The sequence below is a fragment of the Hyla sarda genome, chromosome 6 (assembly GCF_029499605.1).
Source record: "Hyla sarda isolate aHylSar1 chromosome 6, aHylSar1.hap1, whole genome shotgun sequence".
In the NCBI taxonomy this organism is placed as follows: Eukaryota; Metazoa; Chordata; class Amphibia; order Anura; family Hylidae; genus Hyla; species Hyla sarda.
Genome location: NC_079194.1, coordinates 139,645,251 through 139,671,597, shown reverse-complemented (window position 1 = coordinate 139,671,597; position 26,347 = coordinate 139,645,251). Strand labels below are relative to the sequence as shown.

Below are 26,347 nucleotides of genomic sequence, written 5' to 3'. Positions count from 1 at the left end.
TACACCAATTGTTTGTAGGTTGGTAGGCCATAATAAACCTGGTGATATTTTAGGCTGCATTCTGCCATCTATTATCTCCTTAACAAAACAGCAAACCAGACCTACAACAGCGGAAAGGAAAAAGCAACCCTTCATTAGACATGTGGCTCCCTCACCACAGTGCACATGTATATGGCAGGCTGCTATGATAGCCCATCCCTAAAGGCTTTAGGATCACCCTAGCTTACCTGTACAATGACTGTGCAGAGCAGCACAATGGCACCACCAGCCAGTACCCATTTTTGACCCCAGGTTCCCTTCTGCCACATTCACAACATATAAATGTCATTCTCACAACTCTTCTTCAACTCTTTTTTATTGTCAAAAACACTTTATTAAAAAAAAAAAAAAATCTTACCCAGAGATTACAAGTAACAGTTAGAAATTCCAATTATACAAAACATGAGCGCTACATTTGCCGGAGACAAGAGAGCGGGGGAAGAGCAACATGTTACCAAAAAGGAGACTACTCCCAACATGTGGGGGCTGCAGGCAAAAGGTTCAGGCCTCTGCTAAATGAACAACACAGCATCGCCTCTTGTCACTAACCGTGGGAATCACTTTCAGCACCTATACTAGAATCCTTGTAACAAACCAAGTTCTTTACCTGCCCTGCAGCTGATGCCAAACTATCCCACTGACTATTCATGTCTGATATAAACAAGTCTATAGTGACCCTGCATTATTAGACCATCTGCTCGAGTTGGACAAGTCAAAGCTTCATGCGAAGCCTCCTGTACAGTTTTCTTTAACAGTGCTTGTCACGAACCACCTCTGCCAGATCCTTACATTGCTCTGTAACTGTTTGCTATATGCAGCACTGGAGAAATGTTGATCCCCCAATCCTCACTGTGTGCTATAAAGAAACTCCCTCCCCCGTGGCACCTGAATATACACTAAGAACCACCCCCCGCATCGACCTCTGTCTGTTCTTATGGATTGTGGCTACAAATAACCCTCATCTGCATTCCAGGTAACTTCTCCATGACAAATGCAATGTCACAAGACAAAATTATTTTATTTACCAGTGCCACATAAAAAAAAAAAAAAAAAAAAATTATAACTCACAAAATGAGCCTTGCAAATTAACCCTTTCAAGGCCAGGGAAACTCCTTTATTACAGGTAAACCACAGTACTCAATATCCAAAAGCTGCATTAAGTAGCAATCCAAAAAGTAATGCAACTTGCGTAGTGCTGCACTGCCCATCAACATGAGCATCTGTGAAGGGTATCCATGAACAAAAACTTAGTGGGGGAGGCAACTAAGGGAAACACATTGTAGCAGCGTCTGACCAATCAGTAGGCTGCTCCTGAACCAACAGCGCCAGTGGTGGGTGGGGTTCTCACAATGCAACTGAGGCCCCGGGCACATGCGCCCTCATGACTCGGAATGTAGGAGTTAGTCTGCTGCTAACAGTGAAGTTACATAGAATAGATTTATATATAAAGAAAATGTTGACTTTAAATACTGATAGCAAGACGACTTTTTTTCTTATAAAATCTCAACTCATTACAGAATAAATGGAAAAGACAGAGGCCGGTAAGAACACTCTAAAGATTAATAAACATCACTTCAGGGGTTCCTGTGACAGATGCTGTGCGCTGACGTCCTGTCTCACAGGGGGAGGGGGAGGTGTCATGTGGTGTGCAGGATGGTCATCCATTAGATCAGAAGGCACGTAGTTTTCTTCTTGCCACGTCTTGCTTGCAAGGCAGCCCGCGTGGCCAGCTCAAACACTTCCCTGACGCCGTCCTTTGTCTTTGCGGAGCACTCCATGTAGCCATAAGCAGAGATCCTGTTGGCCATATCACGTCCTTCTTCAGGTTTAACTGGTTCCTGATATGAACAGAAGAATGAGAGAAACCAGAAGTTCAGATGCAGCAAACCACCATCTGCTAATTATACAGATGTTCCTTGGAAGTGTGGGGGCCAAGAAAAGAAAAGCTGTCCCCCACAGTAACCAATCTGGTTGCAGTTTTTTTTACTGGAATCTGACTAGTCCCTGCACATAACTCCACTAGAGCTACAGGGAGGAAAAGCTGTGTCATTTTTCATACAGTCTGAGGTAATGTTAGCCAACAATTAGCTGTGACAATATTGACTAGCATTTATAAGCCCAAGGAGGAGACATCCTGCGTTTGCTGACAACATACAAAACCCCCACACATCACATTGATGTCAATATTAAGAGGAACACACATTGTCCCCTTCTACGCACCTGCTTCATTTTTGTCAGCTCCCGGCGAGTGTGCTCATCATTGCGCAGATCCTTCTTGTTTCCAACCAGGATAATGGGCACATTAGGGCAGAAGTGTTTTACTTCAGGGGTCCATTTCTCTGGGATATTTTCTATGAACATAGACATTACAAGTTAAGAGAAGAAGACTGACCAAGCAATAAAAACAAAAAGGTACAAGAACTGCCCCAAATGATATGTATACATCTGATGCCGTCACAAGACAATAGCCACAGAATTGAGAAGACAAGTTATAACTCCTTAGTTTAGTGGCTCAAAGTACTCACTGGGAGAAGGTCCAAACACAGGGCAGCAGTACCATTCCCAGAGCATGTGTACCTGACACTTACCTAAACTATCTGGACTGTCAATTGAAAAGCACATTAATATAACATCTGTGTCTGGATAAGACAGGGGCCGCAACCTGTCGTAATCTTCCTGTCCAGCTGTGTCCCAAAGGGCCAATTCCACCTAAGAGCAACACGCAAAACAGTTAACCATTGGAGACCTGTACAATAGCACTCCCCACCTACCCCAACCTGGCTCCAGCCACAAAACCTACCTGCTTCCCATCCACTTCAATATCGGCCACATAGTTTTCAAACACTGTGGGTACATAGACCTCTGGAAACTGGTCTTTACTAAACACAATCAGGAGACACGTTTTTCCACACGCTCCATCACCGACAATCACAAGTTTCTTACGAATGGCTGCCATCACTGCATAAAAAAACAACACAATGTCAGTAAGGAGCAGACAAAGCAGCAATCATGGTTTATACAGACTACTCCATGGTGCATAATTTTTCAGGTTGATTCCCACATACAGCACAGAATTATCACTCATCATTATTAATAGATCCAACACCTACTGCAAAGGTTAAAAATAATGTTTTTGCCTACAGCAACTGGATTTTAGACATCATGTTAGTACAAAACCAGAAGAAAAATGTGAAGCATTGCAAAGAATCTCATGTTCTGGGCAATGCAGCATTACAGCTGAGGCCTTGATGTACACAGGTTGAGGTCAGAGGCTCAGAAAACCCCATAGGTCCTGGACACAGTATATAGTGCTTTACATAGAAGTAATTATAGAAAAGGGAGTGCTGAACTAAACCCCCCATGAGAGGTCACTTTCTAGTGTTCTGATATCAGATACATTTTAGGGTGCCTACCGTCAGTAACCCTCAGTACTGTATTATGGGATGTATGCCAAGCCAGCCTTTGCTCATTATGAAGTTCTCTTTAAAAGTATACTTGTCATGGGGAAAAAACTTCACATATCAAACATTTGGGGGAGAATTACTAAAGTCTGTGCAGAGGAAAAGTTGACCAGTTGTCCATAGCAACCAGCTTGCTTTCATTTTTTAAAAAAGGCCTCCGAAAAATGAGATAAGCGAACTGATTGGTTGCTATGAGAAACTCAGCAAATTTTCCTCTGTACATGTTTTGATAAGTCTGCCCCTTGGCGTTTAGACCTATATGATCCTTAGAATAAGTGGTGTAAGTAGCGGACTACCACACGCTGCCGCCCTGCTGTATAGGACTGAGCCATTCCCATAGACTTGCATTATGTGATAGTCAATGTCGTATGGTTTAGAGCCAGGAGACAATGCACTTAGTGCCCACTTCTACCGGCTCTATTCAGTGATTGGTCTGTCTTTAAAACAAAATAAAAAAAGGTTTTGATCTGTCACCATCTATGAAATCTCAAGAGATATTTTTTCTTCAACTTGAAAAGCTTCTTAAAGGGGTATTCCAGGAAAAAACTTTTTTTATATATATATCAACAGGCTTCAGAAAGTAAAACAGATTTGTAAATTACTTCTTTTAAAAAATCTTAATCCTTTCAGTAGTTATGAGCTGCTGAAGTTAAGGTTGTTCTTTTCTGCCTAAGTGCTCTCTGATGACACCTGTCTCGGGAAACACCCAGTTTAGAAGAGGTTTGCTATGGGGATTTGCTTCTAAACTGGGCGTTTCCCGAGACAGGTGTCATCAGAGATCACTTAGAAAGAAAAGAACAACCTTAACTTCAGAAGCTCATAAGTACTGAAAGGATTAAGATTTTTTAATAGAAGTAATTTACAAATCTGTTTAACTTTTGATATATAAAAAAAAAGTTTTTTCCTGGATAACCCCTTTAAACACCATGATCCTTGCTCGGAGGATGATTTACTGCAAACATGAGAGAGGGTGCACCTTTTCCTTAACAGCGATGCCAAAGTGCATTCATTCTTTACTGTTTGTTCATTTAAGGAAGAATCTTTTTTCCATTTAGTTGCCATTGTAAGAAGGTAGCAATGCTTAGAGCAGAGTTTTCGGGGTACTCCATTGTAAACGTCTTATCCCCTATCCAAAAGGATAAAGCTTGCAGCTTCTGCCTTTGTGACATCACACCACACCCTCTACATTCATGTCTATGGGAGGGGGCGTGACGGCTAGAACCGATCTAACATCTGATGTTTACAGCGGAGTACCCCTTTAAACCCTTAAGGACAATGGACGTAAATGTACCTCCTAATGTGCTGGTACTTCGCACAACAGGCCATATTTACATCCTGTACATGAGCACCGGGTGTCATGCACGGCAGGTCCCAGCTGATCATGGCAGACATCAGCGATCCGCTGATATCCGCCATTAACACCTTAGATACCATGATCAATACAGATCACGGCATCTGCGGGAGTGTGGCGGATATAATGGCTGATCTGATCATCTGCAGACATAATGAGTTAAAAAATAATAAATAAAATCCCCCCTCTCACAATAAATATTTGCATTGCCGCATGTGTAGATGTCCAATCTATAAAAATATGCTAATGATCCCAAACCATGAACTGCGTAAACATAAAAAAAAGGGTCACATATACACAAAAGTGATACTTTTGGGGGGAAAAAATATATACGGGTTATTGCACCAAAAATGATCCCTCATAAAGCCCCGTATAAGGAAAAATTAGAAAGTTATAGGTGGTCAAAAAAGGGCGATATTAAACATACTGATTTTGTAAAAAATAAAATAAAAATTGGGGGGGAAAGTAGTACAATAGAAAAGTATGTAAAGATTGGCATCATTTTAGTCGTATCGACCCACAGAATAGAGAAAACAAAACCCTCCAAAACTAGCAAAAATTTGATTTCATTTAAAGTTCCTCATACAAAAATTTTTTTGGGGTTGCCGTACATTTTATTGTAAAATGAGGTGTCATTACAAAAGTACAATTGGTCGCGCAAAATACAAGCCCACATATGGGTCTGTGGATAAAAATATAGAAGAGTTATGGATTTTAGAAGGCAAAAATGCTCAGTTTATTGCGGCTTCTAAATGCAGCATTGCTGGTAGCTCAGCGGAGCTGACCGGGACGTCCGCGGTAAAATAACGGGACTTGACCAGCTGAGTGGATGCCGGGAGGGCCCTTACCTGCCTCCTCGCCATCCCATCGGTGCTCTGATGTCCCCAGCCAGCCATGGCTAGAGCAGCAGAGCACCGATCACACCGATCAACGCTGAGCCAAAGCTCTGCAGTGAACAGTATGTAATCACAAGATTGCATGGCCCTATTGGGACTAAAAATTAAAAAATAAGCGAATTAACCCCTTCCCTAATAAAAAAAAAAATGTGAATTACTCCCTTTTTCCATTTTTTAAATAAAATATTGTAATAAAAAACAAACATGTGGTACCGCCACGTGCCTGAATGTCTGTACTATTAAAATATAAAGGTTAAATTGCATGATGGCATACATGTAAAAAAAAATAAAAGTCCAAAATTGCGCATTCGGTTAATCATAAAAAAGCGATCAAAAAGTCCCATCAAAACAAAAATGGTATTGATTAAAAACTACAAATCACTGCGCAAAAATGAGCCCTCATACACAACTATATGCAGAAAAATAAAGTTATAGGGGTCAGAAGAGGACAATTTTCAGCTAACTAATTTTGGTACATGTAGTTTGAACTTTTTAAAAGTAGTAAAATTAAATAAAACCTACATACATTGGGTATCCTTGAAATCGCATGGAACTACAAATAAAGATAAAAGGTTTCATTTTTACCGAAGTGCGCTGCGTAGAAACAGCCACCAAAAGTTACAAAATGCCTTTTTTTTTATTTCACCCCACAAATAATAATTCTTTTTTTGATTCGCTGCAGATTTTGTTATAAAATAAGTGATGTCATTACAAAGTACAATTGGTGACGCAAAAAAAACAAGCCCTTACATGTAGGTGCAAAATTGGAACACTTTATGCTTTTTAGAAGGGGAGGCAGAAAAAAAAAACGGCCTGGTCCTTAAGGCCTGATCAGACACACACGTAAGAGGGCATTATCGGCATGGTAATTGCCGATACAGATAATGTCAAAAATCGTGAATATCGGCCATACCAATAATCGATCCCTATTCAGAAAAGAACAATTTTAAAGTATACTAATTTTCATAAAGTTATTTTTTTAAAGTGTACCTGTAGTCAACAAAAACTTTATATAATGTAGATAATGCCATTATATGTATATTTGTTAGGGATCGACCGATATCGGGTTTTTTAGGGCCGATACCGATAATCGGTGGAGGTTAGGGCAGATAGCCGATATCTTATACCGATATTCCAGTATAAGTTATCGGCTATTTATCCCCCCGCGACACCGCTGCAGATCATTGATTTAAAGCGGGCGGTTTAAATCAATGCACTGCAGTGGCTTTTGCGGTGCCATAGGCCGCTGCCACCAGCTTCTCTCCCCCTGCCTGTCAGAGTGGTCCGGGCCATCCATCCTTCCTGTAGTGTCCGGCGGCTTTCCGGGTGGAGGGTGAACCGGTCCGGGCTGTCCTTCTCCGGGGTCCTCTTCTCCACTCCGGGCAGGCTCCGGCCTAGTAACGCAGCATAGACACCGCCGCGCAGTGACGCCCGTGCGCAGCGACGCACCTGACGTCACGGCGTAGCGGCGTCTATGCAGCGTACTAGGCCAGAGCCTGCCCCGAGTGGAGAAGAGGACCCTGGAGAAGGACAGCCCGGACCGGTTCACCCTCCACCCGGAATGCCGCCGGGCACTACAGGAAGGATGGATGGCCTGGAAAACCCCCATTACGGGCAAGTAAAAACATTTTTATTGACTCGGAGGGGCCCGACCGGTATAGCGGTATGGGCAAAAATCCATACCGTGGGAGAAAAAAAAAACGGTATCTGGTTCATACCGGTATACCGCCCAGCACTACGATGGGGGGGGGTGCGACGCGGTGCGGCAGGGGCGGTTTGCGGTGCGGTGGGAGCATTATCGGCAAGGTAATTGCCGATACCGACAATGCCCAAAATCGTGATTATCGGCCATACCGATAATCGGTCGATCCCTAATATTTGTAATGCAAATTGGTAAAAAAAAATAAATAAAAAGTGTATATTTCTGGCCCTGCAGCTATTGCCTGTGTCTCTCTAAGGAGTCCAAATACAGGAAGTGCGGGTGGACAAGCAGGGCTCAGTGCAGTGAGGCTCTATGACAGTGGTCTCCAACCTGCGGACCTCCAGATGATGCAAAACTACAACTCCCAGCATGCCCGGACAGCCAACGGGAGTTGTAGTTTGGCAACATCTGGAGGTCCGCAGGTTGGAGACCACTGCTCTATGACATGCTCCCAGCTCACACAGCAGGATGATTGACAAGCCAGGAGCCTGCACAGATCCATTTGTCCCACCCACACATACTGTATTTTGTCTCTGCACAGACACACAGGCAATAGCTGCAGGGAGGAGAACATTTTTTTAACCAATGTTTATGTACATATAAATTTATTATCTACACTATATAATGTTTTTTTTCAAAATGACAGGTACACTTTAATGTTACAAGATTCTGTCACTTCTTAGGACTCTGCATTAATCATTTATGAAGGCAAAGTGTCAATCATTTCCTCATTCCTGCATTTATTATTTAGCCTAGTGAGGATGGACACAAGCCAAGATAAAGGTGAAGCAGTCAGGTGGAGCCATGGGGAAGTGACGGCCACGTCTGCACCATCCCCTGCTGAGAATACAGCAGACTGTAGGAGCAGCAGCGCTCAGTACTTTTTGTACAGTCACACCCAGCAGATTTCCTGTACACACAAAGAGGTTTGTACAAGCACCAACACGAGACATCACAACGTAAGAGGACATGAAGACAGCATAGCGCAATAGGAAAGATTAGCATAATACAGCTGACCTAGACTCCTATACATGCTATATCTTATTCTGAAGATGGTTCCAATTTGAGCCTACAGCGCTGCAGAATCTGTGTGCGCTATATAAAAAAATGATAAGTTATTATGGGTCAGCTATCCATGATGCAGATAACAGCACAGACCAGACAACACGGACCCTGTAACACTGACATTTCAGGCTGTGAAAATAAAGCACAGAAACCTGGAAGTGGACCCCCCCCCCCCCCTCTATACAACTGCACAGGATGTAAAGTCACAGGAACTGCCCTGCCCAGGAGGTCATTCTTGTTTTACCACAGAGCAGTGGGCGGATGGCTGGAAAGTCATTTACAGCACAGATTCCTGCACTTCCTGCTGCATATACTGTACAGACCAAGCTCAGAACATTCAGCCGCTGGCCCTGCACCAGGCAGTCTGCTGAGGGGGGCACAGAGAGGGGGCGCACAGAGAGGGGGCGCACAGAGAGGGGGAGCACAGAGAGGGGGAGCACAGAGAGGGGGCGCACAGAGAGGGGGCGCACAGAGAGGGGGCGCACAGAGAGGGGGCGCACAGAGAGGGGGCGCACAGAGAGGGGGCGCACAGAGAGGGGGCGCACAGAGAGGGGGCGCACAGAGAGGGGGCGCACAGAGAGGGGGCGCACAGAGAGGGGGCGCACAGAGAGGGGGCGCACAGAGAGGGGGCGCACAGAGAGGGGGCGCACAGAGAGGGGGCGCACAGAGAGGGGGCGCACAGAGAGGGGGCGCACAGAGAGGGGGCGCACAGAGAGGGGGCGCACAGAGAGGGGGCGCACAGAGAGGGGGCGCACAGAGAGGGGGCGCACTGGACGAATCTCCTGACTGGCCAGCAAGCAGAGTGTGATGCCCGTTTCCCTGACTAATAACTCAATTGCAGTGGGTCCCAGGAGTGACATCCGATGAGATTAACAACATTCATGTGTCTGATCGTCATGTCAAAAGTGGTTTTTAAATTCTAAAAAGGAGAAGAAAAAAAAAAAGGAACCATCACCTCAAGACTAAATACCAGAAAAACTGATACATGATGAATTTATACAGAATATATGCAGAAAATATGGAACCGTGCTTCAATTTATGAAAAATAAGATTAAAGGAGTTCTCTAAGCTAAAACTTTTAACCCCCGCTGTGCCCGGGCTGTAAAACTAGACAGTGGTCCCTCAACATATGATATTAATTGGTTCCAGGAGAACCATCATATGTTGAAACCATCATATGTCGAGTACATATGTCTATGTAAAAATGGTAATTGGTTCTGGAGCCTCGGAACCATTGTATGTTGAATACATATCTCTATGGTAAACTGCTAATTGGTTCTGGGATGACCATTGTATGTGGAGTGTATGGGGAGTGTTTAACAAACCAGGGTGCCTCCAGCTGTTGCACAACTACAACTCCCAGCATGCATGTACAGCCATTGACTGTCTGGGCATGCTGGGAGTTATAGTTTTGCAACAGCTGGAGGCACACTGATAGGGAAACATTGATGTATGGGGTGTATAGTGTGTCTATGTATTGTATGTGATGTGTGACATCGCATACAGTACTGTACAGTTCTTTAAATACCTTCAGGGGGGACAGAATGTCCTCCATTACCATCCTGCCGACTACAGCTCTATAGGAAAGGAAGGGGAGGGCAGCCAGCAGCTCATTGGATGCCTGCAGCAATATGGTGCAGGCTATTGGCTATAGCTGCACTGGTGGGGCGGGGCTTACATGGAGCTCACAGTGGAAGCCTGTATGAGTTAGCAGGACAGCATGTGAGTAACAGGAGGCAGAACGGGACACACGAGGCACATTAAACAACTATCTGTCAGATGCTGAAGTTGTCAGCGCTGTCAGATAGCTGTTTGTACGATGGCTCCGACACAGAAGAATCGTATGTCGATGCTGCCTTCAACATACGATGGGCTCTGAGAGGCCATCGTATGTTGAAATGATCATATGTCGGGGACATCGTAAGTCGGGGGGGGGGGGGTCACTGTACATGATAACCTTTCACTTACCTGCCTACGATCCCCCGTTGTTCCGATATCGCCATCCCGTTCTCCTGTCCCGGTCTCTTCCACTTCCTGCGGGTCGGTGACTTCACTCTGCGCTCAGCCTATCAGTTGCCGCAGCAATGTCCCGTTGCGGCCACTGATAGGCTGAGCGCAGAGTGAAGTCACCGACCCGCAGGAAGAGGAAGAGACCGGGACCGAAGAACGGGATGGCGATATCGGAACAATGGGGGATCGTAGGCAGGTAAGTGAAAGTTTATTATGTATAGTTTTACAGCGGGGGATTTCAGTTGGAGAACTCCTTTAATTTATTGAAACATATATAGCAAATAAATACAATACATAAAAAGCCTCCTTACACAGGGCCCTTGTGGGGAGGCAAATGTAAAATAAACAATTATAGTATATTACCACACTATAGGGATAACCACTAATCCGGCATCTGCTAATTCAGAAACAATCAGTCCGCAAATTTCATGCATGTAAATTAAAAGTCCCAAGTAGAACCAGCCGTATCTGAAATATATATTCACCACCTGATGATATTCAGGGTAACAGAATAGTCCTGTTAGGTTGTTTCCCCTAGAGATAACATTTGGTCCGAGGTTTATAATAATAATTTCTACGTTCTATGTGCAATATTATATTACTGGCACTTGCATTTACATATGTTCTGTACCCCACTAAAAGTTTTTATTGGTGTGTCTGAGTTATACCTCATGTTTTTATCTTTTCTATTATGTATAATAAAATTTGGCAATTTTTTGGCGATTGTTGTAGCTCTATTCTTTATTGGGATAAAATATATATACCTCAGCTAATTTTTGTGTTAGCTGGACAATTTATTTTTTCTTTTTTTTCTTTTTGGTTTTTAAATTATACAAACACTTTGAAAAAAAATCTACAGTATTTTTCCAGCCAAATCTGCGCAAAATCTCATTCACTTAAATGAGCCGCCCGGAGTCAGATAGTGACTCGGTTGGCTAATTTTTTGCCCTGTTTACTACGGTTTTAAATACACCAGAACAGGACAGAACATCCATCAATACTGAAGCTCCTGTAACGGATTCCTACTTGACCTCCTGGTATTAGAAGAACCACCAGTTGTGTCGCACCATGTAAGGGGCCTCAGCCAAAAGATGACAACATTTCATTATGTTACAATTTCCCTGTACCTCAAGCTTTTGCACTATTTGCCACAAATGAGCACAGGAAGTGATGTAACCAGAGTTATTACTGTAGCATCACATGGCTCTCTAGTCACATCAATGTTCATCCATGAATTTTGCTGGGCTATGGATACACAAATATTCTTACAACAGAAATGACAGGAAAGGTACCCATGTTTGGCCAAAAACTCATCAAGTGTATGGGGCCTTCTCAACCTGGAATTCAACTGCCAGCAGCCTATCCCTCCTATATTTAGCCAACGGTTACGTGCATTTAGAAATTGAGAAAGATCAGCTATTAAAAAGGTGTATGGGCACCTTGAATGTTGGCATAAGAGTAACAGAACACAAAGGTTGCAGGCCTTTAACGCCTTAAAGGGGTGCTCCAGAGAAAAGGGGATAAGTGACTGCAGGGGGTCCAACCACTGGGGCCCTCCGCCATCTCCAAAAGGGTGCCCGGCTACTCAGCAGTCCTCAGATGTGCAGGAATGACAGTCTGTTCAGCCAATCACTGGCTGCGAAGGGACCCTCATCCCAGCTGGTGATTGGCTGAGTGGGTCACTACTCTTATTGATCAGTATTATCGATATTCTACTTCTTACATTCTGCTTGTATACTTCCAGCACCAATCCAACAGAACAGAGCAGGGTAAAAGAACTCCAGCCATTGTCTCAGCTGAGTAGGACCCTGAAAAGGTCCCAATTAGCCCACCTGAAGAACTGGCTACTGTAGTTTACCAAATTTAAGATTCCACAAAACTTTAATCATGAGATCTAAAAAGGGTTAATGCTTATAGCAGCCATATCACACTGGCTTTAACCTCTTGTACCTGTACGCCCTGGTCCCATTTAGCAGGTTTAAACCTCTCACCAGCAGATAACAGGTTAAACCCGGTGGGTCCCAGTTGCTGCGAGCAGCCAGGACCAACAGCTAATGCTAAACATGGCTGATCGGGCTGATGCATGGCATTAACCCTTTAGACGCCACAATCAAAATTGATTGTGGTGTCTGAAGCGAAAGTGAAAGAATCCCGGCAGCTCAGCTGAGCTGATAGAGAATATCGTGACAGAATAGCGGTGTCCCGATCAGCTTACCGGATGACAGGAGGGTACTAATTACAATTTTACCCAAAAATCTACGGCGAAACGGAAAAACAATAATAATTGTGCGACAAAAATGAAGAAAACACGCCATTTTGTAAATTTTGGAGGCTTACGTTTCTATGCAGTACATTTTTCGGTAAAAATGACATTATTCTGTAGGTCCATACGATTAAAATGTTACCCTACTTTTATAGGTTTGATTTTGTCGTACTTCAGGAAAAAATAACTACATGCAGGAAAATTTATATGTTAAAAATTCTCATCTTCTGACACCTATAACTTTTATTTTTCCGCGTATGGGGTGTTATGACGGCTCATTTTTTGCCACGTGATCTGAAGTTTTTATCGGTACCATTTTTGTATTGATGGGACTTTTTGATCGCTTTTTTAATTCATTTTTCATGATCTAAAAAGTGACCCAAAAATACGTTATTTTGGACTTTAGAAATTTTTTTGCGCGCACGCCATTGACCGTGCGGGTTAATTACTAGGGATGTAAGAAAAAAAAAATCGATTCGCGCGATTATCGCGATTTTTTTGTTCCGCGATACTGAATCGATTTTAAAATTCTGAGAATCGATTTTTCTATAAATTATTATAATTAACATTTACTGTATTTCACTCACTGAGTCACAGTCCTATTTGTCTGTCTTATTTTTTTTAGAACACTTAAACTTCTGACCACTAGTTGGCAGTGTACCTGTTATCAGCTCTGTCCCACTCGCAGGCTGCTACCGCGAGACTACAGACTCAGAACAAACAGGAAGGAGAACGTACGCACTCACAGGACAACTCTCGCGGTCTTTCTCAGCTAGAATAAGTTTTCCCAAGCTTTTAATAGGGAATATCGCGATATATCGTGATATATCGCCAACATGACAGTATCGCGATATATTGCGATATATCGAATCACCACCCTGGTATCGCGATTCGAATCGAATCGCCAAATTATTGGCGATTCACACCCCTATTAATTACCAATATATTTTTATAATTCGGACATTTCCGCATGCGGCAATTCCACATGTTTATTTTTATTTACACTTTTTTATGGGAAAAGTGGGGCGCTTCAAACTTATATGGGAAGGGGTTAAATGATCTTTATTAACTTTTTCCCCCCACTTTTTTGTTGCAATGTTCTAGCTCCCATAGGGAGCTGTGGCCCCGCGTTATAGAATGGGAGTGGGCTAAGGACATATAGGTACGCCCTCCGTCCCCAACTATGGGAGCTAAAAAAATTGTAAAAATTGTAAAAAAAATATTATATTTAATAAAAGTTCATTAACCCCTTCTCTATTAAAAGTTTAAATCACAACCCTTTTCCCATTTTTTAAAAAAAATAAAATAATGTAATACAGGGATGTGTAGCTGCGTGCTATGGCATCATTCATTGCGCACACCTCCGTCTAGTCCGAAGTTGTGGTCCAATAACAACCACCGAGCCCCTGAGCGTAACGGAGCGCACAAGGGGGTGAAGGACAGGTAGCAGGGGATCAGAGAAGGGAGGGGGGTTTGGTAAGCAAGTGAATAATGTGATACAGGAGAGGGAGGTGGGGGGGAGGGGTGGAATATAATGGCACAGGTTGCCCTACCTGATAGAGGGACATACCTACCTGGGGAGAGGGGGGGAGGGGTCTGGAGAGACTACCTACTTAAAGGAATACTGTAGTGCCCCGGCAGTCGGCATGAAGGGAGTGTCCCCAGCATGATGCAGTGGCTGAAATGCCCCCATCCATTTATCTCTGTAGGATAAATTTTGGGGGTAGTTGGTCTCCCAGAGGTCGGACCCCCCTCGCGACCTATAACTTATCCCTTAACTTTCGGGTTGTCTGTTGGCAGACTTATCAGGGGCCAGTTCACACTACGTTTGTAGTGTACGGGTGCCGGATCCGGTTGAGAGGAGCGAAAACCCCATTCATTTCAATGAGCCGACTGGAGTCAGCGCTTGACTCTGGTCGGCTAATTGAAATTAATGGGGTTCCAGCCGGAACTGGCTGGGGTAAGGGAGCGGACGGTTTTTCGCTCCTCCCAACCGGATCAAGGACCCATACACTAAAAATTTAGTGTGAACCCACCATAATAAAGATCTTATTTACAGACAATTTTGGTTAATTTTATGTACCAGGACAAGTGAATCGTCATGAGGGACAAGTAGATTGTGCTCCGTTTTAGACCATTGGACAAGTAGCTTTTTTTAAATTTCCACACCACTGTAATAAAAAATAAAAATCATCATGTGGTATCGCTACGTGCGTAAATGCACAAACTTAAAATATAAGGTTAGCTAAACCACACGTAAAAAAAAAAAAATCCCAAAGTCCAACATTTTTGGTCACTTCATATACCATACAAATAATAAAAAAGGGGACAAAAAGACCCATCAAAAACAAAAATGATACAGATAAAAACTAGACTATGGCGCAAAAAAAAATTAGCCCTCATATCGCCCAGTACGCGGAAAAATAAAGTTAAATGTGTCAGAACCTACATAAATTGGGTATCCTTGTAACCATATGGACCTACAGAATAAAGACAAAGGTGTCATTTTTACCGAAAAGTGCACTGTGTAGAAACCAGAAACAGAACTACATGGAGATGGTGTGTCGGCCACCTTATTCACTATAATAACATTGTACAATTTTTTGATATGTTATAGCAAATTGTATATAGAACAGCTTTCTAATAGGATTTTATTAAAAGAAAATATGCTTCCTTTTAGGTGTATTTTCATTTTGAAAATGTGGCCACTAGGGGTCTCCCTAGGAGACCCTGACCGCAAGCTTTGGCATCGATTTCGGACTTATGCCGGCCTGGCAGCGAGTCTGAAATAGCAGAGCACTGGCTGAGCAAGCGACGAGCTCAGCGCAGCTCTTCACCTGGCAGACAGGCAGTAGCGCATACCCCGCAGGGCCCTGTACACTGAGGACAAGCAGGCTTACTCGCACTATGTGAGCAAGAAGAGAGGTAAGATACAGGGGGGGGGGGGGGTTAGGGAACATAGCCTTAGAGTTAGTATAGAAAAGTTTATTTAGTGACAGGTACTCTTTAACCCCTCAAGGACTCCGCCCATTTTCACCTTAAGGACCAGAGCGTTTTTTGCACATCTGACAGTCACTTTAAGCATTAATAACTCTGGAATGCTTTTACTTAATACCTCAAATGACCCCATTATAAAAACTGCACCCCTCAATGTATTAAAAATGACATTCAAAGTGTTTTAACCCTTTAGGTGTTTCACAGGAAAAGCAGCAATGTGAAGGAGAAAATTCACAATCTTCATTTTTTACACTCGCATGTTCTTGTAGACCCAGTTTTTGAAATTTTACAAGGGGTAAAAAGGAGAACACCCCCCAAAATTTGTAACCCAATTTCTCTTGAGTAAGGAAATACCTATATGCCTTAAGTGTTCGGCGGTAGAGGGCTCAGAAGGGAAGGAGAGAATGGGATTTTGGAGAGTGAGTTTTTCTGAAATGGTTTTTGGGGGGGCATGTCACATGTAGGAAACTCCTATGGTGCCAGAACAGCAAATAATAAACAATATGGCATATTATTTTGGAAACTACACCCCTCAAGGAACGTAACAAGGGGTACAGTGAGCCTTAAAAGCGTAGTCCAGTGCTGAAAGACCCATTCCCTATCCTAAGGGGATAAGTTTCAGATCGCTGGGAGTCCGACCGCTGGGGCCCCCCACGATCTCCTGTACGGGGCCCCGGCTCGCAGGCCAGATAGCAGGTGTCTACCGCCGCACGAAGCGGCGGCTGACACACCCCCTGAATATCAGCCTCCGCTTCGTGCTGTGGTCAACACGCCCCCTTCCCGCAGGCTGCCGGGACCCCGAGCAGATCGCGGAGGGCCCCAGCAGTCGGATCACCTGTGATCTGAAACTTATCCCCTTAGGATAGGGGATAAGTTTTTCAGTACTGGATATCTCCTTTAACACCCCACCTCACGACTTTTCTTTAAAGTCGGATGTGTAATTACATTTTTGTTTTTTCACTAAAATGCTGGTTTTCCCCCAAATTTGACATTTTTACAAGGGCTAATAGGAGGAAAGGACCCCCATCTCTTCTGAGTATGGAAATACCCCATGTGTGGACGTCAAGTGCACTGCGGGCTCAGAAGAGAAGGTGTCACATTTGGCTTTTGGAAAGCAAATTTAGCTGAAATGGTCTTGGGGGGGCGGGGTTCATGTCGCATTTAGGAAGCCCCTATGGTGCCAGAACTGCAAAAGAAACAAAGAAAACCCACATGGCATACCAATTTGAAAATGTCACCCTTCAGGGAATGTAACATACTGTAAAGCGGGGTCTGGTAGAGGACGTCCCCGCTCCAGTACTGCCTGACACTTGCTTTTTTGACTAGGCCCATATGCAACAGAAGGCCTCAAAATGTCTTCATTTCGGCTGCATTGATGGCGCACCATTCATTGGGCCTGGCCAAAAGAGGAAGTGTGTAGTGTATGTGTTTGGTGCAAACTTTATATAACGGTGTGTGATTGTAAGTGACACAGTTTAAATAAAAATAAAGGGGGGGGGGGGGTGGTCGGGTGCCAAATGCAGCCCCCTGAAACCCTAATCGGGCCTGGGTCGTGCTGCAAAATCTTTGGCAGACCCTTGACAAACTATTAGGGGGTCAGGGGGAATTTTTTCTTACCTTTTACCTGTCCCTGTACTGAAGCTATCCCTGCACTAAAAGCACTTCTTCAGCCCTGAGGGGCACAGATCTTCACAGAGGTGAAGGGGGGGGGGGGGGGAGGGGAGTGGTCCCCGGCTTCTTCTCTCAGCTCTGCCCCTGACTGAGCTCGGTGGGCGAGACATTAACCCCTCCTCTGCCGGCTGCTATTGGTCTGACCAATAGCAGCGCTTTTGGGAAGGTGACTGGATTGCCACCTCCCCCCAGCTACAGGAGGTGATTGGCGGTGTATAGTACACCGCCGATCACCTAATTCCGGGTCATCGGGCAACATGTGACCTGTGTTACTGAAATGGCCGCAGTGTGAATTCACCGGCAATCGCCGACATAGGGGGGTCTCAGGACCCCCCCCCCCCCCCCCCCCCCCCCCAGGCATTGTCACGGGATGCCTGCTGAATGATTTATGTTTATGTGTAAAATAAGAGTTGTGCATTTGCCCATAGCAACCTATCAGATTGCTTTTTTTTCTTTAAAGGCCTCTGAAAAATAAGAGAAACAATCTGATTCTGTTTATGTGAAAAGGCTAGAGAATAAAAAGGCAGACAAGGAAATAAGGTCATGTCTGCATTATTTTTCAGAGAAAGACATGTAATTTCATTTAACCTAACAAAATATTAAATTTGCTGTGGAAAGTGGAATGTTTTAAAACCTTGGTCTGTCCTGGCATGCTAGGGGTTGTAGTTCTGCAACAACTGGAGGCATACTGGTTTGGAAACACTGCTCTACTGGGATGGGAAGACGCTGTGAGCTTCAGCTCTTCATTACTGTTACCTATCACTGTACTACTGTCTAATAAGGAGGAAAATGCTGGAAAGTGATCTATATAGAACATGAAGGCCTTCATTTACAATTGTGGTGAAAAGGGAAAAAAAATTAAAATGGGGAAATGTATTTCACTCTATTGACATTAAATGCCAAAATGTGGACATGGCTTTCTCCTTTTGCACAATCAGCCACTTCTGATAGTTTTCTGACTACACCGTCCCTATCAAGCTCAGAAGCCGGTTTTAAAAGCATTTCATGCTTCCTGGTGATCTAAGACTTTAAGTGGTACCCTGCCCCTAGACATCTTATCCCCTATCCAAAGCACAGAGGATAAGATGTCTGATCACGAGGGTCCCGCTGCATGGAATCCCCGCGATCTGTCCTGCAGCACCCCATCATCTGATGCATGCAGCGAGCTTCGCTCCGTGCACCAGATTACAGGGTGCTGCAGTACAGATCGCAGGGGCTCCCAGTGGTGGGATCCTCACGATCAGACATCTTATCCTCTCGATAGGGATGTCTAGGGGCAGAGTACCCCTTTAAGCTTTATATGAAGGCTCCTGAAGACCATGCTTGAAAAACCAATAATGCAAATGAAGTCCTTTGGTTCCCAGTCACTCTTCTGCCCGCACGGCCCTGCGTAATGCCCCTGTTCATACATATACATGGCCCTGAGCTCTACTCTACACAGGGAACATGTCACAATCATTATCACAGGTCCTTCAGCCATATTCTCTACAACGCTACACTGCTGAGCTCCACCCCCACATTTACTACATCAAGCAGATACACAGCAGGTCCTGGTCAGGTAGTCAGTGAGATGCAAAGATCTCCACATAACACAATAGCAGTGACTGCTGACCAGGACCTGCTCTGTATCTGCTACATGATGGAGGTATATGGCCTGTGATGATGATAATGTGACAATGATAATCATGAGAAAGGAGCTGAGAGGGAAGAAGAGTGCACCAAGGTGCTGGAAACTCCTCCAGTATACCAAAACACTTCATTTAAATATTAGGATTTTCATGCATGATCTTGTAAAAATTTTTATGTTGGCAAAACGAAGAGAAAACGATGTACACGCATACATGAGCATCTCTACTCACTCCAGACTGGCATGGGTGCCACTCGTTTTCTCACACATATGAAAGAGCACCATATAAAACAACAGTAATGATTTCAAATTTGCTCTCTTTGGAGCGAGGAGAAAATGTCCCACAAGGAAAGGATCGTCATGTCTATGGAGGATCGGCATGTCTATGTGCTTGGAAGAGAGGCATTTTGGATTATACATTTACAAACATTGGGCCCGTTGGGGTTAAACAAAAGGAATGACCTCTCCTCCTTTCTTTGAAATGACTACTTTTCAATTTTTTGTCTTTTTGGACAATTTGGTAGTTTTTGCTTTTTAAACTGACCAAGTGTACGCATTTTGAAGTTTGCTCTGTACTACTACTATTTATGCATTTGAATCACTTAACTGCATTTAAGCACCATTACCACCACATATAGATTTACGGCTGACCGGAAGCAGCATCTCTAATGACGTGAAACTAGTAGTCATCCAGTGGTACGCCCCCGAAGATGAGAGCTGCGTCTCTCGCTCCCCGCACATCCAGCTTTTGCTTGCCTCTGCTGAAAGACACCGCAACAAATCTGTGGGCGAGTGCAGCCTTCTTACGTCTTATCTACTTTGCTTTATTTTAAAGGGGTACTCCAGTGGAAAAAACAAACATTTTTAAATCAACTTGTGCCAGAAAGTTAACAGATTTGTGAATTACTTCTAAAAAAATAAATCTTAATCCTTCCAGTACTTATTAGCTGCTGAATACTACAGAGAAAATTATTTTCTTTTTGGAACACACAGCTCTCTGCTGACATCTCTGTCCATTTTAAGAACGGTCCAGTGTAGGAGAAAATCCCCATAGCAAACCTATGCTGCTCTGGACAGTTCCTAAAATGGACAGATGTCAGCAGAGAGCAGCATTCCAAAAAGAAAAGAATTTCCTCTGTATTATTCAGCAGCTAATAAGTACTGGAAGGATTAAGATTTTTTTAATAGAAGTAATTTACAAATCGTATAACTTTCTGCCACCAGTTGATTTAAAAAAAGAAAAAAAATATTTTTTCCACCGGAGTACCCCTTTAACTGTCCAGTGACCTCATTATGTCCTCTAGAAAATTCTTGTATATGCCAGACTTCTGAATCAAAAGAATAAGCTCAAATGGCTAGTATTACCTCTGTAAACCTGCAAGAAGAGGGCTGGAAGGTTTTACTTAGATGATACCTGGCCCCCATCAGAGTAGCAAGAATGTTTCCCTTGACCTTTCCCCTAAGCTTTCGTAGTTGCTATAATAGAGACACATGGAGAGGACAAGCTTTAAGAAGCAGCAGCCATGACATCAAAAAGCTCCTGGAGTGTCGCCTATACACTAAACCTGCCTCCCAAATAAGGAGGATAACAGGCAAACAGGGAAAATGATCAGCCCATGTGAAAGTATTATTTTGGTCAGTGTCGCAGCAAGCCTGTAACATGTCTTCTAAAGGAGTACTGCAGTATTAGACACTTATCCCACTGCATCTCCACCTCTCCCATAGAGATACATGGAGGGAGCGTGTGTCGGCCGTGGCATCATGCCTCCGCAGACTTTTCCAGCCCGGGAGGGCCATGTACAGGAGACCGCGCGTTCACACCCCCTCCACAGACAGACACTCATCCCCTAGGAGATAATTGTCTAACAGCAGATCTCAACTTTGTGTTTTGTGCTAGCAGAAGCGATCAAACCTGGCCCCTCTTCTCAGAGTGGCTGGATGTGGACACCTGTATTCCATGTATAATACCTTTCATGATTGGCAAATAAAATAAACAAATTGATACAGGACAATCAACACCTTTATATAAAATTTTAAATAAAAGGTTGGCAACAACAGTTATGTCTCACAAACAAGAATGTCTGGCATAGTCACATGCCCATGTGTTTATGGGGACGAGTTAGACACAACCAGACAACTCTGGGTCAGCTTGTCCTTCCCCGACATCTCTCGGTGAAGAGTCTGCCATACACCTTGAACAGTTGGCTGAACTGGCAATGGCTTCTGCTATTTTGTTTTGTAACTGTGCCAAACTCAGCTCTTCCAAATCTATAAAAAACACTACATAGTATGATCTGTTGCATGGGGAAGAAAGGGATCCTACTTCAGGGACAAAGCCCAATACACACTGATCTGCACTTAGTGTTAAAGGGGTATTCCAGGCCAAAACATTTTTTTATATATCAACTGGCTCTGGAAAGTTAAACAGATTTGTTAATTACTTTGATTTAAAAAATCTTAATCCTTGCAATAGTTATTAGCTTCTGAAGTTGAGTTGTTTTTTTCTGTCTAACTGCTTTCTGATGACTCACGTCCCAGGAGCTGTCCAGCTCCTATGGGGATATTCTCCCATCATGCACAGCTCCCGGGACGTGACATCATCATTGAGCAGTTAGACAGAAAACTTTAGAAGCTAATAACTATTGGAAGGATTAAGAATTTTTTATAGAAGTAATTTACAAATCTGTTTAACTTTCCGGAGCAAGTTGATGAGGGGAGAGATTAGAGAGATAGATAGAGAGATATAGATATATCTATCTATCTATCTATCTATCTATCTATCTATCTATCTATCTATATATATATATAAAAGGTTTTGCCTGGAAGACCCCTTTAAGTGAGAAAATTGTGACATCTATCTACATTGTGTACCAGCACAGGCCTAAGCAATGTCAGAGGTCACAGTTACCGCCATAAGAGTCTGGATCTGCAGTTAGCGGATACAATAGCACCAAACAGCAGCATCACACCACTACAATGGAGGCCACTGACTGTCATTAACATCATAAAGTCCAAAGAACAAAGATATAAATAAAAAACAAAAACACAAAGCCCCAGGGAGTTTGCGGAAGCACTGGTTACCCATCTCCATTCATATAACTGCACATATAAAGTTTGCAATAGCACCTGACCTCAGGAAGTGGCATTGGGGCACACACCGATGATCATGTCTATAGACATCTATATGTCCATATACTGTCATGTGTGCAGCTGTTCGGTCAGACTACTGATGCACTTTTTGAAGCAGCAGAAGTAATCTTCACTAGGCTTGAAAGAGGAGCAGAGTGCGGTAACTGTACAGATGATCGGCCCTGTGACCCCAAACTGAAGAACGTCAAGTTTAATAGAAGCTGTTTTCTTAGTCTTGGTCACCCCTCTTCTGCACCCTCTCAAGTTATGTCCTTATATGAAGGTGCCCAAAATTGTACACACATCCCCTGATTTATTACAATGGCCCAGATTTATCACACAAACTGGAGAAATTCTGCCCATAGCAACCACAGATTAGCTTTTGAATATCTTAGTGAAAGTTGAACTTATGGGCAAAATCTCTTCAGTTTTCCTCAAACATTTTGATAAATCCACTATTCCAGACTAGTGTTTTGTGCAGAGGCAAACCTAGGACCCAGATTTTTGTGGGACCAAAACTGTCCGATTCATTTCTGAAATTCCTCATCAGGAGCATCTATACCTCCTGATGCATCTCATGATTTTATAAGATTTGGCAGTCACTGGTCACAAGAGTTTATTGTCCACCAACCCACAAGTCCTTGTCAGTAGAAGTTTTACTATTTACACATTTTGTCCCAATTTTATTCATTTTCATAAAACCAAAAACAGTCTTGTTTTTCCCCATAGAAACTAATCACTGCTTAGCTTTCCAATTTTTAGCTCTGGTAAAAGGAAAGCTGAGCTGTGATTGGTTGTTATTGGCAAATTCAGAGTTTTGGTCTCAGGCAGATGAATAAATCCAGGCTACTGCATGTCCTTATATGATAGTCCAGTACTAAGAGGACATCTGACAACATGCTATGCTGCAGATATCTACTGACAACTGTACAAACTGACTCCTAGTATGGATAGCAAGCGCACAGACCCTAACGTTCCTCATTTATAGCAGTGGTCTCAAACTGTGGCCCTCCAGATGTTGCAAAACTTCAACACCCAGCATACCCAGACAGCCGCTGGCTGTCCGGGCAAGTTGGAAGTTGAAGTTTTGCAACATCTGGAGGGCCACAGTTTGAGACCACTGATTCATATAAACAAGCAGTGATGCCAAATCCTTGTCACTAATACAGAATGCCGAGCCCATGTTTGCTCCCCTCCCTCCCGCCAGACACGTGTACCACCCCCTCTATACAGAGTGCCACATACTCTTTTACCCTCCACCCACCTATACAGAGCGCGCCACACGTGTGTACCCCCCCAACCAATAGAGCGCCACACACACACACACACGTGTGTGTGTACCCCCCTCTATACAGAATGCCTGACACGTGTGTACCCCTTTATATAGAATGCCATACACGTGTGCACCCCTCTATAGAATGCCATACACGTGTGCACCCCCCTCTACACAGAATGCCATACACGTGTGCACCCCCCACTACACAGAATGCCATACACGTGTGCACCCCCCACTACACAGAATGCCATACACGTGTGCACCCCCCACTACACAGAATGCCATACACGTGTGCACCCCCCACTACACAGAATGCCATACACGTGTGCACCCCCCACTACACAGAATGCCATACACGTGTGCACCCCCCACTACACAGAATGCCATACACGTGTGCACCCCCCACTACACAGAATGCCATACACGTGTGCACCCCCCACTACACAGAATGCCATACACGTGTGCACCCCCCACTACACAGAATGCCATACACGTGTGCACCCCCCACTACACAGAATGCCATACACGTGTGTACCCCCCACTACACAGAATGCCATACACGTGTGTACCCCCCACTACACAGAATGCCATACACGTGTGTACCCCCCACTACACAGAATGCCATACACGTGTGTACCCCCCACTACACAGAATGCCATACACGTGTGTACCCCCCACTACACAGAATGCCATACACGTGTGTACCCCCCACTACACAGAATGCCATACACGTGTGTACCCCCCACTACACAGAATGCCATACACGTGTGTACCCCCCACTACACAGAATGCCATACACGTGTGTACCCCCCACTACACAGAATGCCATACACGTGTGTACCCCCCACTACACAGAATGCCATACACGTGTGTACCCCCCACTACACAGAATGCCATACACGTGTGTACCCCCCACTACACAGAATGCCATACACGTGTGTACCCCCCACTACACAGAATGCCATACACGTGTGTACCCCCCACTACACAGAATGCCATACACGTGTGTACCCCCCCTCTACACAGAATGCCATACACGTCCCCCCCCCCCCCGATACAGAATGCCATACACGTGTGTACCCCGCTCTATACAGAATGCCATACACGTGTGTACCCCGCTCTATACAGAATGCCATACACGTGTGTACCCCGCTCTATACAGAATGCCATACACGTGTGTACCCCGCTCTATACAGAATGCCATACACGTGTGTACCCCGCTCTATACAGAATGCCATACACGTGTGTACCCCGCTCTATACAGAATGCCATACACGTGTGTACCCCGCTCTATACAGAATGCCATACACGTGTGTACCCCGCTCTATACAGAATGCCATACACGTGTGTACCCCGCTCTATACAGAATGCCATACACGTGTGTACCCCGCTCTATACAGAATGCCATACACGTGTGTACCCCGCTCTATACAGAATGCCATACACGTGTGTACCCCGCTCTATACAGAATGCCATACACGTGTGTACCCCGCTCTATACAGAATGCCATACACGTGTGTACCCCGCTCTATACAGAATGCCATACACGTGTGTACCCCGCTCTATACAGAATGCCATACACGTGTGTACCCCGCTCTATACAGAATGCCATACACGTGTGTACCCCGCTCTATACAGAATGCCATACACGTGTGTACCCCGCTCTATACAGAATGCCATACACGTGTGTACCCCGCTCTATACAGAATGCCATACACGTGTGTACCCCGCTCTATACAGAATGCCATACACGTGTGTACCCCGCTCTATACAGAATGCCATACACGTGTGTACCCCGCTCTATACAGAATGCCATACACGTGTGTACCCCGCTCTATACAGAATGCCATACACGTGTGTACCCCCCCCCCTATACAGAATGCCATACACGTGTGTACCCCCCCCCTATACAGAATGCCATACACGTGTGTACCCCCCCCCCTATACAGAATGCCATACACGTGTGTACCCCCCCCCCTATACAGAATGCCATACACGTGTGTACCCCCCCCTTTATACAGAATGCCATACACGTGTGTACCCCCCTATACAGAATGCCATACACATGTGTACCCCCCTATACAGAATGCCATACACATGTGTACCCCCCCTATACAGAATGCCATACACATGTGTACCCCCCCCTATACAGAATGCCATACACATGTGTACCCCCCCCCCGATACAGAATGCCACACGTGTACCCCCCCCGATACAGAATGCCACACGTGTACCCCCCCCGATACAGAATGCCACACGTGTACCCCCCCGATACAGAATGCCACACGTGTACCCCCCCCCGATACAGAATGCCACACGTGTACCCCCCCCGATACAGAATGCCATACACGTACCCCCCCCGATACAGAATGCCATACACGTACCCCCCCCGATACAGAATGCCATACACGTACCCCCCCCGATACAGAATGCCATACACGTGTGTACCCCGCTCTATACAGAATGCCATACACGTGTGTACCCCGCTCTATACAGAATGCCATACACGTGTGTACCCCCCCTATACAGAATGCCATACACGTGTGTACCCCCCCTATACAGAATGCCATACACATGTGTACCCCCCCTTTATACAGAATGCCATACACATGTGTACCCCCCCTTTATACAGAATGCCATACACATGTGTACCCCCCCTATACAGAATGCCATACACATGTGTACCCCCCCCTATACAGAATGCCATACAAATGTGTACCCCCTCTATACAGAATGCCATAAACATGTGTACCCCCCCCGATACAGAATGCCACACGTGTACCCCCCCCGATACAGAATGCCACACGTGTACCCCCCCCCCCGATACAGAATGCCACACGTGTACCCCCCCCCCCCCCCC

General features: G+C 44.6%; 1 protein-coding gene across 4 annotated transcripts in view; it reads right to left on the bottom strand.

Annotated features, from left to right (window-relative positions):
* Window positions 1-337: 337 nt before the first annotated feature.
* The window catches only part of RHOA (ras homolog family member A), a 53,137-nt gene continuing 27,127 nt past the window's right edge, over window positions 338-26,347 (bottom strand). For all 4 annotated transcript variants that reach the window (XM_056525243.1, XM_056525245.1, XM_056525246.1 and 1 more), the window contains exons 2-5: window positions 2,840-2,997; window positions 2,628-2,748; window positions 2,260-2,390; window positions 338-1,877 (exon numbers count right to left, since the gene is read on the bottom strand). In XM_056525243.1, coding sequence (XP_056381218.1) covers window positions 1,704-1,877; window positions 2,260-2,390; window positions 2,628-2,748; window positions 2,840-2,997 — 584 coding nt within the window. In that variant the 3' untranslated portion in view covers window positions 338-1,703. The remainder of the gene's footprint in view (window positions 1,878-2,259; window positions 2,391-2,627; window positions 2,749-2,839; window positions 2,998-26,347) is intronic.